We start from the raw sequence: 17,782 nt of genomic DNA, 5'->3' as shown, positions 1-17,782 counted from the left end.
TTTTGGGGCACCTGCTAATATTGTAATATCAATCATATGTTACAAGGTGTCACGACTTCTGCCGAAGTTGTTGCTTCTCCTTGTTCGGGCGGTGCTCGGCGGTCGATGTCACCGGCCTTCTAGCCATCATTGATTCATTTTCCATTGGTTTTTGTCTTGTCTTCCCACACACCTGTTTTCACTCCCATTCATTACCTGTTGTGTATTTAAACCTCTGTTTCCCCTCATGTCTTTGTCAGAGATGGTTTATTGTCAGTGTAGTGTTAGTTGTATAGTTGCAGGACGGGTCCTCGTACCCATGTTTGTTTATATTCTGTTCTTTTATTAGTGTTATGGAGCATGTTACGTGGACATTCATTAAAAGACTCCATTTTACACTCCGTTTGACTCTCCTGCGCCTGACTTCCCTGTCACCTATACACACGACTCTGACACAAGGTCCAGACTAATGCAACTTTATAACCGGTTGTAACCACCCCCACATAGCATATGAGAAGGTCTGCAGCGTGTACCTCTGTCTTCAGCATCGATTTATCTCTTTAACAGGGAGGGTATTCACCTTGCCCCAAGGCGTGGAGAGATGACAAATAGACGTTGTTATTTTGCTCTTGCCCTTGTTTTTGGACATAATGAGATAAGAAATCATTTTCGGGAGGACATCTTTGCATAAAGAATGTCTGAGGGAGTCTACAGCCCTGGTCATTGGTGCCAACGTTGCAGTGTAACGTCAGTAATAGAATGGTGAGAATAAAACACGATTCTGAGACCATCCCACAGGTGCTTGAGCTTCCAGGGACAACCCTCACGAACTGAGTAGCTTGGTTTCTGAAAGACGTCCGGAGTATGGAAAGGGGTTGAGAATGTAGTCTGTAGCGTTTGCTTATCAATCCATTATTGCACGTACTTATTCCCACTAAATAGTCCTATGGCTGGTGTGTTTATTCTGCAGGAGCTGGCTCTCTAGATATCCCTCTTGTCCTCTCTCCATCTGTATGGCTTGAAATATCTTGCCATCCTCTCCCATTGCTCTCACATATAAACGCAGGTCTCCTTTGCTGTGACGTTATGCCATTCCATCTTAGGGAAATGCAGTCGAAAATAGAATCAAGTCAAATGTATCGGTTTGATTGAATCAAACATGGATGCATGTGTTCCTAATCTAGTGTGTGAGGTTAATAGTAGAATATGTGTATTTTGTTTTGCGAAATGTACGGTGTTGGGTGGTCATGCGAGCTGAGTTATGGCTACCTGGCTTTCTGATTCTGTCTGTTATTATCCAGGTTGCCTAACAACTGTATTCTGTCTGTATTCTACGATTAGACGAGATGCCATTCCATCTTAGGGAAATGCAGTCGAAAATAGAATCAAGTCAAATGTATCGGTTTGATTGAATCAAACATGGATGCATGTGTTCCTAATCTAGTGTGTGAGGTTAATAGTCGAATATGTGTATTTTGTTTTGCGAAATGTGCGGTGTTGGGTGGTCATGCGAGCTGAGTTATGGCTACCTGGCTTTCTGATTCTGTCTGTTATTATCCAGGTAGCCTAACAACTGTATTCTGTCTGTATTCTACGATTAGACGAGATACAGGACATTGTTATCACCCAGTTGTATTGGCACTTCTTTGTGGATATCAGCAATAACATGAATGATCATTGGAGTATTATGGTATGGATAGATATTTTGTTATTGCTTTACTCAGACATCTGCAGTTGTTCAACCACAACAAAATAACCCGAGGACGAGCTCAGTTGTGCGCTTTGACCAATGCTTTATAAGAAAATGATAAGCATGCATAAGGTGTTTTGAAATAAAACATGTAGTGAATATAAATGATAGCATATTCTGTAGCAAGTGATGTCTCATGACCACCTAACACGCAGTGTTCCTACATGGTTGTTACTACATGGTAGTAGTCATTTAGTATATTTTGTTACTTGTATGCGACAAGCTAAGGAGACTTGGGAGTTATAACAGATGTTCAAGCTCAGGTTAATGCAGGAAATGGTTTGCATTACTTTGGAAGTATAAACAAAATAACTTGCCTGATAAGGTTCTGCTTTATAGTGCACAGATGATGTTTTTGAGATGACAATGTCAGGGGAGTTCCTAGTGTTAAAACGTTGTAATGAACTATTTGAATGGTGTGTTTGTTTCACTGGTGTATCATTTTGCTGTTAACTGTTTTTCAAGTCAGCCAGTGTGGCAGTTACTGAATAGTGAACACATGTAAACACGGGGCAGAGTGGTTGAACCTCCTATTAATTGGAATTTTCAGTGTATGCATGTGGTTTGTGTCATTCAGCATTTCTGGCCCTGTCATGGTTGATTTAGGGTCATCTTTTTTACATCAACATTATGTTAGATTTATTAGGACATTTTTGGGGAATATTTTCTCCGCTTTTCAGTTGTAACATGTAACACAAATCATTTGTGCTGTTTTTATAACATAAACAGTAAACATGTTCACACCAGGCCAAAAGTGTGGAATAAGAGAACAAAATCTACTTCTATAAATAACATTAGTATATATCTTAATTTAGGAAATGAATTAGTGAACTTTATTCATATATTATGTTATAAATAATTAAATGGTTTAATTTGTTTTATATTCAACCAACCGATTCTTTAAGTAGTATTAACAAGGTTATCAATAACATTTCCACAGTCTTTTAAAAATAGTTTCAAAGATAAAGCATAATAAAAGGACAAACATAATATATATGATTTGTACCTACAGTCTGAAATGATATAAAGGCATTCAAACCAAGAACCTACAGAGTGGATTTGCCTCTTTCTGCTTTTTTGCCCTCTAATATGGTATGGGAGACAAATCTAGTTACATGTTCCATGTATTTGATTGTTTAATTAAAAGTGAAAAACTAAATGTGTTTTTTTTTTCATTCGTGTTAATTATCTGGTTAGAACAATGTTATTTGTTATGGCAGAACTGCACTAATTCCAGCTTGCCTCTGTTGAACATAGCTGCAGGTGTGTTGGAATGATCTCTAGGTATCCCACATTTCACATGTTTTTCAAAACGTGCTTCTATCACATGCCATAATTGACATTCTCTATAAATCAGCCAACTTTCACACAGCCTAGTTTAGTAAGATTGGGGAAATGCCTTCTTTTTAGAACCTATTTTTGAACCTGTTTTGATAATTATTTTGTAGTAGTTTCAAATGTAGTTCCATGTAAAAGCCCAATCAACACATTATGATTGTTTCATTGCTGCATAATTTATCTGTAAACATGCTCACAGGGGAAGATAAACAATGTCAGAAATATGTTATAAACTGTAAAATTATAGGTTTTTTATGAATTTGAAAAGATAACATATGGTATGGAACTTCTACATGGTTTTCACTTCAAATATGTTCATTTTCTGAATTCTTTTGATTTCAATATCCTCTTTTTTCAGTCTAATTTGTTTGAAAGGAGGCAGAGACTCACAACCTATAGTTTCGGCTACTGCTGTCATTTGTGGAGCATTGAAACCTTAAACTCATGAAGTTCCTTCCTGATAAAAATGCCCCTGTCTGTTTGTTTGACAGAGTTTTAAAGCATCTTAATTATTGTTTTGGTCAGCAACCTACTTGTGCTTTCGGTATGCAGCCTAGCCTAGCCCAAATGTTAGCATTATCTTCCCATTATTTCAAAACCTTATGTAGGGCTGTATCATGCCCCTTTGAGTGAGTGAACGTTGAGTGAGACAAACTATTGCAGTCACACTATGAGGTGAGATATTTTGTAAACCTTTTTAATTCCGAATAAAGTTTTTTTTTTAAACGTTGCATTGCCTTGTGTGTGCGTGTGTCCCCCATTTGGATATGTTAACTGCATGCATCCGGGAAATAACGTGCGCCTCGGCCCAATTCTGCGTTTGACGATCAGCGCCTGTGATGACGTCATTACTCCGCGAAAATACAGCATGGTTCTTTCATACTTCTTCCAAACTCGATAAAGCTGCGGCAAAACTTTTGTCTTTGTTGGAATATAGGAAATGGGCTCAATTTGCTGTCTGTATTTGTACCTTTTGTTAGACATCTGCTGTCCAAGTAATTGATATTAAAAAGTAATTTCTGATGCCAGTGACAGGTGCATGAGCAAGTCATGAGATTCAGGCATTCAGAACATGAGACGCCTCGAATAAATCACCGTTATGAAAGGCGGAAATATGAGAAATAAATTTAAATTAGCATTTTATTGGGCATTATAACAAATCAAATGCACTTTGCCATCGGAGGATTTGGTTGAGACGCGTGGCCATCAAAGAGTATCTGTCCGGTCTGGTGAGGTGGAAACTTCCATCGGACATGATTGTGGACATGTTGGCTCAATTTGACTCTACTTCTGCATAGTTTTATGCATCCCATGTGAACCTTCACGATCAGTCATTATGGCGCGGATGGGTTTGCACGATGTAGAATTTTGATTGCTTATTCTGTTTCTCTGAGGGGAGATGGGTTTGCACGATGTAGAATTTTGATTGCTTATTCTGTTTCTCTGAGGGGAGATTAATTTACCAGAGTGACTCGTTGAGATGCGTCAGGGACTGGAGGAGCAGGGGGAACCCCCTACACACTGCTTCCACACAACGAGCAACTTGCTGGATGTGTTGGCTGGTAGGCTAAACGCCTAAAAAAATATTAATTGAAAAACGTCCCGTATTGTCTTTGATGCCTACTCAAACGTTGTCATTTTTGTAGTTCAAAACATTCCAAAAGAAAGGGAAGATTTTAATCACTCAGTGCCTCATTCATGTAGGCTAGTTTTTCTTATTGTTGTTGGTCACAACAACATAAAAGGTTATCATGGAACCAATTAAGGAACAGTTGGGTGTTGTGAAGATTTGTTGCATGACAACCAATAATACAGTTACGGGTTGTTCGTTGCGTTATGTCCTTATCTTGATCATGTCTGTTCCCAAGCTTTTTGTGGCAACTGCAAATATTGTAAGATCATTCAAATGACACAAGGTCCAGACTAATGCAACTTTGTAACCGGTTGTAAACTTGTAACCATCCCCACGTAGCATGAACAAGTTTGAAGCAGGTGCATCTGTCTGCAGCATCGATTCATCTCCCTAAAGGAGGGTATATGGTATTCACCTTGCCCCTTCAGACTCATCACCCCTCGCCCACAAGACGTCGGGAGATGACAATGAACCTTTCTTATTTTGCTCTTGCCCTTGTTTTGGGGACTTAATGAGATAAGAGCACGTTTAAAGAATTTGCGTCAGGCCATCGTTGCATGAAGAATGTCCCTTTACTGGTGTGTATATTCTTCAGGAGCTGGCTCTCGAGATATCCCTCCTGTCCTCTCTCGGTGTGTGTGGTTTGGTATAGCTGGTCTCCTTTGCTGTGACGTAACATTTTATCATGGAACTAATTAAGAAACATTTGCCTACTTGCAGCCGATGCTATATGTCTCATTTTTGCGTCGTAAACAAGTTATAGCAATTTTGATCAATATTGTAGTAGCTTATAGAACTGCTTTATACTTTTCCAAGTCAAATAGTTTTTTAGTTTCAACTTTAAAACGTGTGTGAGGTGGAGGTTTCATCCACATGGAATGTGTTGCTTTCCAATGTTTTTGTTGCTTGATAGATGGATATCGTTTTACGATGTCACTCTATCCCAGGGGTACAATAACATCCGCTAATCGTGTGAATTGATAAATGGTCATTGCAGGAGTTGGACAGCCCTGGTGCTCCGAAGGTAGCCTATGCAATAAAAGTCTGCCCAGTAACAATCAGCAAGCCTCGGTCGCACGCAGAATACCTATTGGCTATATGCAAATTGTGACAAGGGGAGGAAACAATCTCGAGACAAAAAATGCTCTAAAGAATCATTTCCTAGTTCTCTTACAAGTAGAAGAACAAAAGTGTTGCCATTCAGACCGATAGAGAGACCCACTCGAATGGAATTGAACAACTTTGATCGCACCGGGAGACTGCCCCCTCTGCATTTGAAACACAATCAATGGAGGATAGTCTAGTTGACTCATCTTTGGGGGTAGTTTATTATTAGAGACAAGCTTAAGCTTTTTTTTTTGACAAACTATATCAGATCTGTTTATTGCTCCTCCAAGATTACATAGACCTATTTAACTGATCTCTATCACGGCAAGATTATGGTTGCCTATAATTCATTCTGACATGGGTCCTATATGTATCACTTTCTGCATATGAGTGTTATGATCATCAACCTCAAAAATAGGTATTATATGTATATATTAATACATACTGTTGTCCAATACAGAGCATAGGCTGTCATCGTGGTGTTATCTATAAAATAAGTTTGTTGCAACAACTTTTCTATACTGCAATACATTTCCTAGAACGCTATCTCATTCAACCACATGCGTACGGCTTCTGCTGCTATATAAAAGATACTGTATATGGTATACCTGTGTGTGTGTGTGTGTGTGTGTGTGTGTGTGTGTGTGTGTGTGTGTGTGTGTGTGTGTGTGTGTGTGTGTGTGTGTGTGTGTGTGTGTGTGTGTGTGTGTGTGTGTGTGTGTGTGTGTGTGTGTGTGTGTGTGCGTGTGCGTGCGCACGCGCGGTCGTGTGTTTGTCGGCGAGTCTGCGCGGGCGTGTGTACGTCTGCGAGGGAGGGAGGGAGGGAGGGAGGGAGGGGGGAGGGAGGGGGGGGGGGGGGAGGGGAGAGGGAGAGGGAGAGGGAGGGAGGGAGGGAGGGAGGAGAGGGAGGAGAGGAGAGGGAGGGAGGGAGGGAGGGAGGGGGAGGGAGGGAGGGAGGGAGGGAGGGAGGGAGGGAGGGAGGGAGGGAGGGAGGGAGGGAGGGAGGGAGGGAGGGAGGGAGGGAGGGAGGGAGGGGGCGACTATAAGTTCATTAAGTTCATCAGATAAAAGAGAAAGCAAATGAACAAGGAGTAGTTTTGCTTTTAATAAACTGAAATAGAGAAATAAGATTATCCTAATGCATGTTTATAAAGTTGTACAATTGGAACTATTACTATTCCTACATGCATAGCCTACATGCATAGCCTACATGGATAAAAGCGTCTGCTAAATGGCATATATTACATGCATAGCCTACATGCAACATCCCCTATGAATGCAGAGAAACTGTTCCCCTGACGAGTTTTAACTCAAGCACTTGCTGGATTTATTTATGCATACATGAAAATCGTATAATGAATCAATTGATATAAATATAGACTTTTATCCAAGTGAATTGTCTCTATTTGTACATTTGACACATGGGTGGGGGTGGGGTTTTGTTTGTGGTCATATAGATTTTTATCATGATAAAATAAATAAATATAAAGTATATAGTTGTAAAGTAAAAGTGTAGCCTAGAGAAAAGAGTAACAAATGTTTGATGAGAGCATGTTGCGTCTGGGCAACTGCTCTACATAATGAGATTTGCGGCTTGCGTCATGGTCAGTAAAGGCAGGCTTCAAACGTATCCAGCCAGAAGAAAGTAGAAGTGAACTGTGGGGGAGAGGAAAAAGTTCGCAAGGAGAGGCAGGACAACTCTTGGGAGCCCTGCAGTCTCACTTTATGCCTCCAAAATACTTTCTTTCCAGTTTATTTGCATCTAGTAATATTGCTATAGTATTTTCACAAGAATAACCCAACTTTTTCAAAATTGAAACGACCATGGAGCTGCTTTGCCTCGAAGTGGACACCATCGTCAGAGCTAGTCTTGATCCGAATCTTCTGTGTGATGACAGGGTATTACAAAGCCTGTTGACCATTGAAGAACGTTTTCTTCCACAATGTTCTTATTTCAAGTGCGTTCAGAAAGATATTCAGCCATTTATGAGGAGGATGGTTGCGACTTGGATGCTGGAGGTTTGTACCGAAACACTTCAACCCTAGGCTATTTCCGTGCCTACGACTCATCTCAAAACACTAACATCGGACTTTTCACTGTCATTTTGTCAGGTTTGCATGGTGTGAGAAAGAGGGTTGCATATCACATTGCCAAATAGACAATCGTGATAGCATTTAATCAACTACTCGTATTTATATGATTTTATTATCTGTAGCGTATTTGAACCAAGTCACTGACGATTTTGATAGAGATATATAGGCATGTGGTTACAGTGGTGTATATCACCAGATAAAGTTATTCTTTGCATATGTCTGATCTATGAAATGTGCCATGGATTATTTTGTTATGTTTTAGATTGCCAAAATATTTCCATGCACACGTATGCAGTTAATCCTTGCCCTATTCTAGCCTATATTCTAACGCCATATTGGTTTCTATTGGAACTGTTGCAGTTTTTCTGACGATTTTACAGTGTCATAAACGCCATAACAGCAGTTGAAACGTGTCCGGAGTGAAAGAGCAGTGTCTAAACTACATAGTCATAATTGAAAATATGCCGAAATATGTAGCAAACATTTTCTATTTATTTTTTAAATATCGGATCGCGGAAGGGGCGCGGGCCTATTTGTTCCTCTGGTCTCCGCATTGAAGTCCGTCACCCAGGAATTAAGTTAGATTTTTTACACTTTGTTTGACATAATCAGTTGGGAATTGTCTGAAAAGAAACCCGACCGTCTGAGCTTTATTTTCATGTAAGAGTTATTTAACTAGGATTCATTAAAGATTTTATATTAATTTAGGAAAAAATATTTCGAACTGGCGGTGACGCACTCGAGAGCAACCGCATGCTACTTCGTTTTCAATTTGACAATTATTTCGCGTTGAACTTCAAATGTCATGTTTATCAATTGTCGGGTCTGATGTGAAAGACATTGGTGTTCATTATGATGTGAAAACGATAGATGTAGACAATTTATTAATATTTTTAAATATTTTATGAAAATATGACGAAGGAAAAAAAAGAGTTTCCGTATAGGCTACTGTGGTGCCTGGGTGTTTTTTGGCTGGGGTGATTGTGACTTGTATTCATTTCTTACTGAATGAACTGAAGGAAGTCGAGTGCATTGACAGCCTGTGCCGGAGACCTTTTTCAAACATAGAAAATAATCCATTTAGAATGTATTGATGATGTCGCAACAAACAACTCTGGGCTGGGCTCAGTTCTTGGCCAAGTCCCAAAGCGTTTCAAAGAATGGATATGCATATCTGGCTATTACATTATTTCCATCATTTCGTTATGATTTGTATTTTTCACATTAATTGAACAATTGAAATTTTAATTGAAATAACTGGAATTTGATGATGCCAAATGCTGCACATTGTCACATTGTCGCCTCTCTCTCTAGGTTTGTGAAGAACAGAAGTGTGAGGAAGAGGTTTTTCCCTTGGCAATGAACTACTTGGACAGATTTTTAGCCGTGGTTCCAACCAGAAAGTGTAATCTGCAACTTCTTGGAGCAGTTTGCATGTTCCTTGCATCCAAACTGAAAGAAACTCGTCCATTAACTGCAGAGAAACTCTGCATCTACACAGATAACTCCATCAGACCACAGGAGTTGCTGGTAAGCAGTTGGTTTCTGCCAACAAAATGATTCAATTTCAGATTGTTATTATGACATTTGTTAACATTTCTATGAAACTCATAGCTAATTGTTAATGTAATCAATGCTTATGCTATGAGCCATATCTCAAAAGCCACCTATATTTCTTTATATTTATTTATATTATTTTCTTGTAAAAAACTATGTTGGCCCTATTTACATGCATGGAGATTCATGGAGATCATCAGCAATCCTAGATTTATCAGCAAACCTAGATTCCATGTAAATCAATTGTTTATATGACCATTTTTGACCCCATCACTGTAGGACCCAGATTGTTTGTCCCCCAAGAGCTCTGTAATATTGGACTGTACAGTAGGTTTTTGTACAGTGGTCTCCATCGCCATCTAGTGGCAAGTATTTGCAGTAGGTCGAGGTCAGTGTTGAATTGAAGCCAAGTTTTGGATCGAACGAGTGATCTTCAGAGGCTGTAGTCTACAGAGAGGAAGTCTCACATTTTGATGGTCCTGGCAAACACAGTTTTGTCGTTAACCTCAAAAGTTTGCTTCACTCAAGGTTTGTCACAGAATGGACACTGTTACTGTTTTTTTGTAGATCCTGCTTCAAAAAGCACCTTTTCCAATGTGGCAGAATAAAGATGTTTATTACCTGCATACAATACTTTTGACGTTACAATTCGGCATGAGATTTGTTAGTTGGATGACTTGGCTGCTCACTGCAAGGTTTCACTTGACCTGGTGTGATCACATCCTGCTTGTCTTGGTTATGGTTATTTCTGCAGTCCTTGGTACCCCAAAGTTAGAGCCCTTGGCAAGGTCATAGGGTCATGGTGGACCAGACATACCAGTTGTTAGATAGTTCACCCCCAAGCGGTGGAGGTGAACATTTAAATAGTCTGTTTTTCACATCAGAAAAGTATTTCCTCTGCAACGTTTTATAAACATCATTTAATAAACAACAGTGAATCCCACTCGTGATGTGAAATAAGTCACATATGATTCAGCCGTGGAGGCTGAGAGCTCAGGGCCTGCCTGGGCCTGGCCTGGCTCCTCAGTTGATTCCTGCAGCCAGCGGCAGTGTTAATTAAGATGGGCTGCTGCTGATCCCAACTCTTTGTTACTAAGTAGGTATGGGCTGGAGATGCCAGCCATTCCCTGTGATGACAGGCCCTGGACCAGTTTATTGGCTAGGCGAGACAACCTCAGCAACTATCTATCATTGTTTGTCATTATATTACATGCTGACAGAAGCAGGATTAACATCAGGTGAAGAACTCCCTTTAGCTGGGAACCGGGCTGGGCTGGGCTGTATCCACCCGTACTCATGTTGTTTAGGCCTGGGTGAGAGGAGAAGTGGTGAACCCTGTCCTTGAGATGGTTTCATGTGGGCTGCCTGGGTGTGTTCACAGCCAGCTTCTCTATAAGGCAGTCTTTTGGCTCACAAATAGGCACAGGAAACAGGAGATCAGCTGCTCAGCCCATGTGATAGTTTTTTGGCCCCATCTTTGGTAACAATTTCTTGTAAAAGAAACCACAATGTCACCCAGAAGGTGTGACCCGGAAGCACTGCATGGAGGGTGTGTTGCAAAGCTCTCTCTCTCTCTCTCTCTCTCTCTCTCTCTCTCTCTCTCTCTCTCTCTCTCTCTCTCTCTCTCTCTCTCTCTCTCTCTCTCTCTCTCTCTCTCTCTCTCTCTCTCTCTCTCTCTGTCTCTGTGTCTCTGTGTCTCTGTGTCTCTCTTTCTCTCTCTCTTTCTCTGTCTGTCTGTCTCTCTCTTTCTCTCTCTGTCTGTCTCTCTCTGCCTGGGAGAGAGAGAGGGAGACACTCCGCAAGAGTTAGGTCGTAGTCAGGGCCATCTATCTATACAATTCCTAATTGAGTCCTTGAATTCTAACCGCAGAATCAAATTTGTCAATGGCCTCTTTGACAGCGGTATCTGTGGTATTGTTAAGAAGTGACACACTGAACCTTAGCAGTTTGCAACCATTCTATGTAAGTTGATAGGGAAATGCAACACCCTGTGAAACTGAAGTGGGGATATCATAGGGAAGTATCATCTGGATGTTAAGGGCCGCTTGCGCCATCCAGTGTGTGGTCCCCTTTCAGAAGAGAGGAGAGATACAGTTCACCTGAGATTGGGAATCGAATTTAGTCATCGGTCCAGAGTTACCGTCGCATGGAGCTCTGAGAGCAGTTAATGGCTGCCACATTGGACCGGCGTCATCTCATGACTAAGAACCATGTGGCTCTCTGAAGGGGAAAATCACTAGCTACTAGTCACAAGGACAGTCCGAACCACACAATTCCCCCCAAATTAGTCACCAGCTCCTTCCGTTACTCACCCTTTCTTCTCTAAGAAAGCCCCCCATGTGAATTAAGCTTGGCCTAAATGTCATTGGCTATTACTGATAGACATCGGGAAAGGGCAGTTGAGGCTACAGCTCACAGTTGAAAGTTAAAGTTAATTAGGTCTGGTGAATCTGTCACTTATAGTGTTGCATTTGTTTTATTTGAAGCATGTACTTTTATGCTGTTAATGTCCAACATTAGGTATAGAGTTGTTTTGTCTGTGTTCCTGGTGAGCTATAAATCGTTGTAAATTAGCTCTGTTTGGCGTTTGTTTAGCATTGTTGAATACAGAGCCAGTATCAATGTTCATATAGATGGGGTGGAATTAATTGTTAGGTGCCCAAAGTAGCAAAGCAGGCCATAACTGTGGAAAATGGAATGGCTCCCAGCAGCTAATGACGAAGGTAAAACCATGCTATCCTGTGCTAACCTATTTGCTGTGCATTTTTTCTCATGCATTTGTACATGTAAAATTGATACTGTGTCATTCATTCTGCATAGACAGTTGACCAAAAGGTCAGCCATATAGCTAGGAACCCATTCATTGCCTCTGTTGGCTTGAGCATGTTAGTAAGAGCTAATCTCAGTCCCCCTCCACCCCCATCCAATCCCCAGACCTCACAGGTCTCTCCTGAGGAAAGTCCCAGATGCCAAACTACTAGACGAATGTTGTGAGGTCACCTGCGTTCGGGTGTCAGAGCTGCTGTTGCCTTAGCCAGCCTGCTTTGCTCTTTTTCCTAGCCAGGGAGAGGAATATAATATAGTAATATAGATCTTTCCCTTCTCAACCACTCCACCTTCTATGCTGGGTAGGCCAGCGTAGGGCAAGGCTAGGGCAAGGCTAGGGCAAGGCTAGGGCAAGGCTAGGGCAAGGCTAGGGGCAAGGCTAGGGGCAAGGCTAGGGGCTCACACAGGCAAAGAGACAGCCTGCCACATACAGTACAGCCTCCTCGGGCCTGGCTCGGTGTCAGCCAGGGTGGTGCCATGTATATACAGAATGTTTAGCCTAATAGCCTCTCTCATCCTAACACAGTCTCTCCTCTCTCTCACTTTCTGTTTTAGGAGTGGGAGCTGGTGGTGCTGGGGAAGTTGAAGTGGAACCTGGCGGCTGTCACTCCAAATGACTTCATAGAGCACATTGTGAGGAAGCTGCCATTGCCCGAGGAGAAGTTAGTGCTGATACGCAAACACGTGCAGACCTTCATTGCCCTCTGTGCTACAGGTACGACAGGAAACAATGTTGCATTCTGTATTTTTACTAAAGTCTCTCTGGGGGACAATGATAGCATTTGAATCGAAACATTTACGTTCTCAACAGATGAGCCAATGGGGATGTGGGTTGCCATCTGATATCACTTTTGTCTTGCGTTTATTTTTTGGGCTCCCGAGCCACGTTTTGCAAGTCAGAGTGATAATGGATGTGCTGCCAAGTCAATTAGGTGCTGATGTCTTGCGTCAACATAGTTGCAGCTGTTGCAAAATATCCTCGTCTCCCCCTCTCTCGACGCAAAATCGAAATCCCATTCTAATCAACAATGACTGGAGGAGCCCCATTCAGGTTGCTTTGTGGGCCCCGTCATGCAGTGTCGTCACGCCTTGTAACTTAAGTGAGATCTATTACCTCCTTGTGTAAATGTGTGCGGCCTAGAAAAGCATGTGTCATGGAGGACGTGTACCTGTGAGAGTCTCATGTCCGCGTCCGTCATGTTTCTCTCTCCCGGCTGTGGCGTCTGGTACGGTCATGTTCTCGAGGGCATATCAGTGGCTAATAGAGCATGGAGGGACACTTCAAAGGGCAGGGGCCTGGTTTAAGGGACATTTACGTGTTCCCGTGTGCTCCGCGACCAAGGGACGATCTGACGGGGGTGGGGCCTGGACATTGTCTCCTCTGCTCTCCAGGTTGGATTGTTTCTTTAAGATCAAATATCGAGCCGTGGGAGTGACAGGAGATATGATCTGAAGAACTGGAGAGGAGGAGGGGGGCGAGAGCAAAAAAAAAAAAAGAGTAAGAGGAGGAGTATATTGTTCCTGCAGTGCACGTCATGTCGTCATCGCTCTCTTCGTCTCCCCATCTTCTCACGCCTCCCTACTGCTTGGGGGCATGATGACTTTCCCATGTTCAGGGAGTGTTTGTGGGGCAGGTTCTCCCAGCACACACCCCAGCAGTATGGGGGGTAATGGGATCCAGAGCTGCAGCAAGGCTTCCCTCTCCCTCCCAGCCCCCCCCCCCGGACTCCACCCCAGTGTTCCACCTTTGGCCCCACAGGAATGCTCCCTACACTCCTTTATGGGTTAGATCCATGTGGTTGTAGAGGAGTGTGTGTATGGATGGATGGAAGGGAGCTAGGGTGACAGGTCTCTAAACATTGCCACTTTTGATGTGGAATCCCTTTTCTGATTGTGCAATTGATAGTGTATGTTGTGAAAGACGGAGAGCACATTGATGGTCTCCATGGGAACTGGCCAGAGTCCCATTGAAGACATGGAATTTTCCATCTCTCACTCTACTCTCTCTCACTCTACTCTCTCACTCTCTCTTTCACTCTCTTTTCCTGCCTCTCTCTCGTTCTCCATTTCTCTCTCACACTTTCTCTCGCTCTCTTTCTCTCCCTCTCTCTCTCTCTCTCTCTCTCTCTCTCTCTCTCTCTCTCTCTCTCTCTCTCATCCTACCTCTCTCTCTTTCTCATTTTCTCCTTCTTTCTCTTCTGTGCCAATGGAGAGATTACTGTGAGGAACGACTGTGTCAGTGATCGGACCTATTCCCAAAGCAACATTGTGCAAGGCTCCCAGTGCACTTTGTCCTTAATTGCTTCAATGAGGCAGTGGATATACACATACGAGTCTCGTGGAGGAAGATGTCTTCCCGACGTCCTGTAGAAGGGAGCCTTGCCGCAGATAACTGGGATTAGCAGCAAGCCATTTTGTCTGAATACTCTCCTCAGAACTCAGATCTGTATCCAGGCAAAGAGTGAGTTGAACAATTTGTTGCATCCGAAGATCTCTGGGAATTCAAAACCCATTTTGTGCAACGTTCCCAGCCATAAATCAACTCGACTATCTGGTGAGAATCCTCCCAGAGAATCCCCCTACAAACATGCTGAGAAGGTGACGCTGGAAGAGGCGGTTTCTAAGGCTTTGCTATTTGCAAGAGAGTTGACAAAGGATCACCTGGGGCCTCAGTATTTCATGCATAGAAGAGATTGAACTCACCCCCACCTCCACCCCCTCTTCTTGGGAAACTTGCATAAACCAAGCCTTCTGTTTTCAAGGGAGTGAGAGAAAAAGAGAGGAGAGGTGGGGAGACAAAAACGCCTCTCGTTTTAATGGTTCCTCTCTTTTGATGGAAAAGTTCCGTTCGAGACACTCGGTGGGGATCTGGTCAGATGGCGACGGCGGGCCAGGCGGCGCAGGCCGTTTCAGTATTAATTAATAACGCGGGAGGTTCCATTCAGCACTATGCAAATAGTCTAGGGCTCTGCTAGAGCCCAGGAGAAAGGAGACAAAGATCCGGCCCTACATTTCATATGCAGAAGCATGTAAGGGTCAGCACAGCGGGGGCACTCCATAGGAAACACCAGCTTCTCCCCAGGGCAGCCTACAGGATAATGGTGGAGAAACAAGCTCATTAAGGGAGATTATGGCCTCCTTCTTCCACAGAGACACCAAGCACTGCTTGTCCCCCCCCCCCCCTCCCCCTGGTCTCTTGTCCCATTCTCTTTCAATAGACTTAAAGACGGGGTTGGGGAACGAAACAGATAGGCCTGAACATGTCTGATGATAATCAGATCTGTCCTACTCTACTTGAGTCATCCTGAGAGATACCGCGCCGTGTGGTCAAACATGATCGAAGAGACCTGCTGCAACATGCAAGGAGATGTGACTTCGACAGCAGTTAGTGTGACAGTGACCTAAACTAGTGTGTCACGAACCCCTGAAGTCCACCCGGGTTAATAGGCAAGATGGAGTAACACAATGGATCTGTTGGACCCCATAAGGTTGTCCGTTAGCCTGTTTGGAAACTCTTGGGCTCCCCAAGCACTTGATTAGAGTGTAGAATACCGTGTAAATAGGTTTCCTGCTGTAGGTAGGGAGAGTCAGTCGTTAGGTATCTCAAATATGCCCTCTCATTTTCTTCCCGAATGCCTGTTGGATGGAGAGTTGGAGAGTCCCATAGCTTCTCTAGTGAGATACGATTCAGACTCTACTGGACTGCATGGCAGAGGTCCTTCATCTTTATTACCAGTGTTTGTTAACTGAAAAAGCTTCCGATTTGATTAGTCAGAGCATCCAATAAATTGCCCTCCTCCTTCTCCTCCATCCAACGATCCTCTCTCCGTCTCCGTCTCCTCCAACTCCATTGATGTCTTCAGCATCAATGGAGGAATGGAGGAAGCTTTTTCACAGTATGCACACAGGAATGTGATACACCGTGTGCCATAGAATGGTATGTCCTGAGCGAGCCTCACTTTACTGTGGAAATCAACACCTCATCTGAAAGACTGGGAGCAGTTCGCCCATACATCCACCATAAGGCCAAGGAATTCATTTGTAGGCGTTGCACTTTTCCTAGCAAGTCTCTGATTTGAGCCTCTACCTACATCAAATCAAATGAATTTATATGGCCCTTCGTACATCAGCTGATATCTCAAAGTGCTGTACAGAAACATGGCCTAAAACCCCAAACAGCAAGCAATGCAGGTGTAGAAGCACGGTGGCTAGGAAAAACTCCCAAAAAAGGCCAAAACCTAGGAAGAAACCTAGAGAGGAACCAGGCTATGAGGGGTGGCCAGTCCTCTTCTGGCTGTGTCGGGTAGAGAGGAACCAGGCTATGAGGGGTGGCCAGTCCTCTTCTGGCTGTGTCGGGTAGAGAGGAACCAGGCTATGAGGGGTGGCCAGTCCTCTTCTGGCTGTGTCGGGTAGAGAGGAACCAGGCTATGAGGGGTGGCCAGTCCTCTTCTGGCTGTGTCGGGTAGAGAGGAACCAGGCTATGAGGGGTGGCCAGTCCTCTTCTGGCTGTGTCGGGTAGAGAGGAACCAGGCTATGAGGGGTGGCCAGTCCTCTTCTGGCTGTGTCGGGTAGAGAGGAACCAGGCTATGAGGGGTGGCCAATCTTCTTCTGGCTGTGTCGGGCAGAGAGGAACCAGGCTATGAGGGGTGGCCAGTCCTCTTCTGGCTGTGTCGGGCAGAGAGGAACCAGGCTATGAGGGGTGGCCAGTCCTCTTCTGGCTGTGTCGGGTAGAGAGGAACCAGGCTATGAGGGGTGGCCAGTCCTCTTCTGGCTGTGTCGGGTGTAGTCGGAAGTTGTACTTGTACAGTTGGAGTCAGAAGTTTACATACACTTAGGTTGGAGTCATTAAAACTTTTTTTCAACCACTCCACAAATTTCTTGTTAACAAACTATAGTTTTGGCAAGTCGGTTAAGACATCTACTTTGTGCATGACACAAGTAATTTTTCCAATAATTGTTTACAGACATATTATTTCACTTATAATTCACTGTATCACAATTCCAGTGGGTCAGAAGTTTACATACACTAATTTTACTGTGCCTTTAAACAGCTTGGAAAATTCCAGAAAATGCCATGGCTTTAGAAGCTTCTGATAGGCTAATTGACATACTTTGAGTCATTTGGAGGTGTACCTGTGGATGTATTTCAAGACCTACCTTCAAACTCAGTGCCTCCTTGCATGACATCATGGGAAAATCAAAAGAAATCAGCCAAGACATCAGGAAAAAAACTGTAGGCCTCCAGAAGTCTAGTTCATCCTTGGGAGCAATTTCCAAACACCTGAAGGTACCACGTTCATCTGTACAAGTAATAGTGCGCAAGTATAAACACCATGAGACCACGCATACCGCTCAGGAAGGAGACACGTTCTGTCTCCTAGAGTTTAACATACTTTGGTGTGAAAAGTGCAAATCAATCCCAGAACAACAGCAAAGGACTTTGTGATGATGCTGGAGGAAACAGGTACAAACGTATTTATATCCACAGTAAAACCAGT

At 43.2% G+C, this 17,782-nt stretch overlaps 1 protein-coding gene across 3 annotated transcripts in view; it reads left to right on the top strand.

Annotated features, from left to right (window-relative positions):
* Positions 1 to 17,782, top strand: part of LOC124003143 (G1/S-specific cyclin-D2) — a 130,213-nt gene that overhangs the window by 97,021 nt on the left and 15,410 nt on the right. For 2 of the 3 annotated variants that reach the window (XM_046311225.1, XM_046311214.1), the window contains exons 3-4: positions 9,216 to 9,431; positions 12,840 to 12,999. In XM_046311225.1, coding sequence (XP_046167181.1) covers positions 9,261 to 9,431; positions 12,840 to 12,999 — 331 coding nt within the window. In that variant the 5' untranslated portion in view covers positions 9,216 to 9,260. Of the gene's footprint in view, positions 1 to 7,418; positions 7,827 to 9,215; positions 9,432 to 12,839; positions 13,000 to 17,782 lie in introns of those variants that run through there. The other variant, XM_046311218.1, reaches the window with a different exon arrangement.

Source organism: Oncorhynchus gorbuscha, linkage group LG02 (assembly GCF_021184085.1).
Source record: "Oncorhynchus gorbuscha isolate QuinsamMale2020 ecotype Even-year linkage group LG02, OgorEven_v1.0, whole genome shotgun sequence".
Classification (NCBI taxonomy): Eukaryota; Metazoa; Chordata; class Actinopteri; order Salmoniformes; family Salmonidae; genus Oncorhynchus; species Oncorhynchus gorbuscha.
Note: the sequence above shows the minus strand (reverse complement) of the source record. Positions and strands in the feature narration are given on the sequence as shown.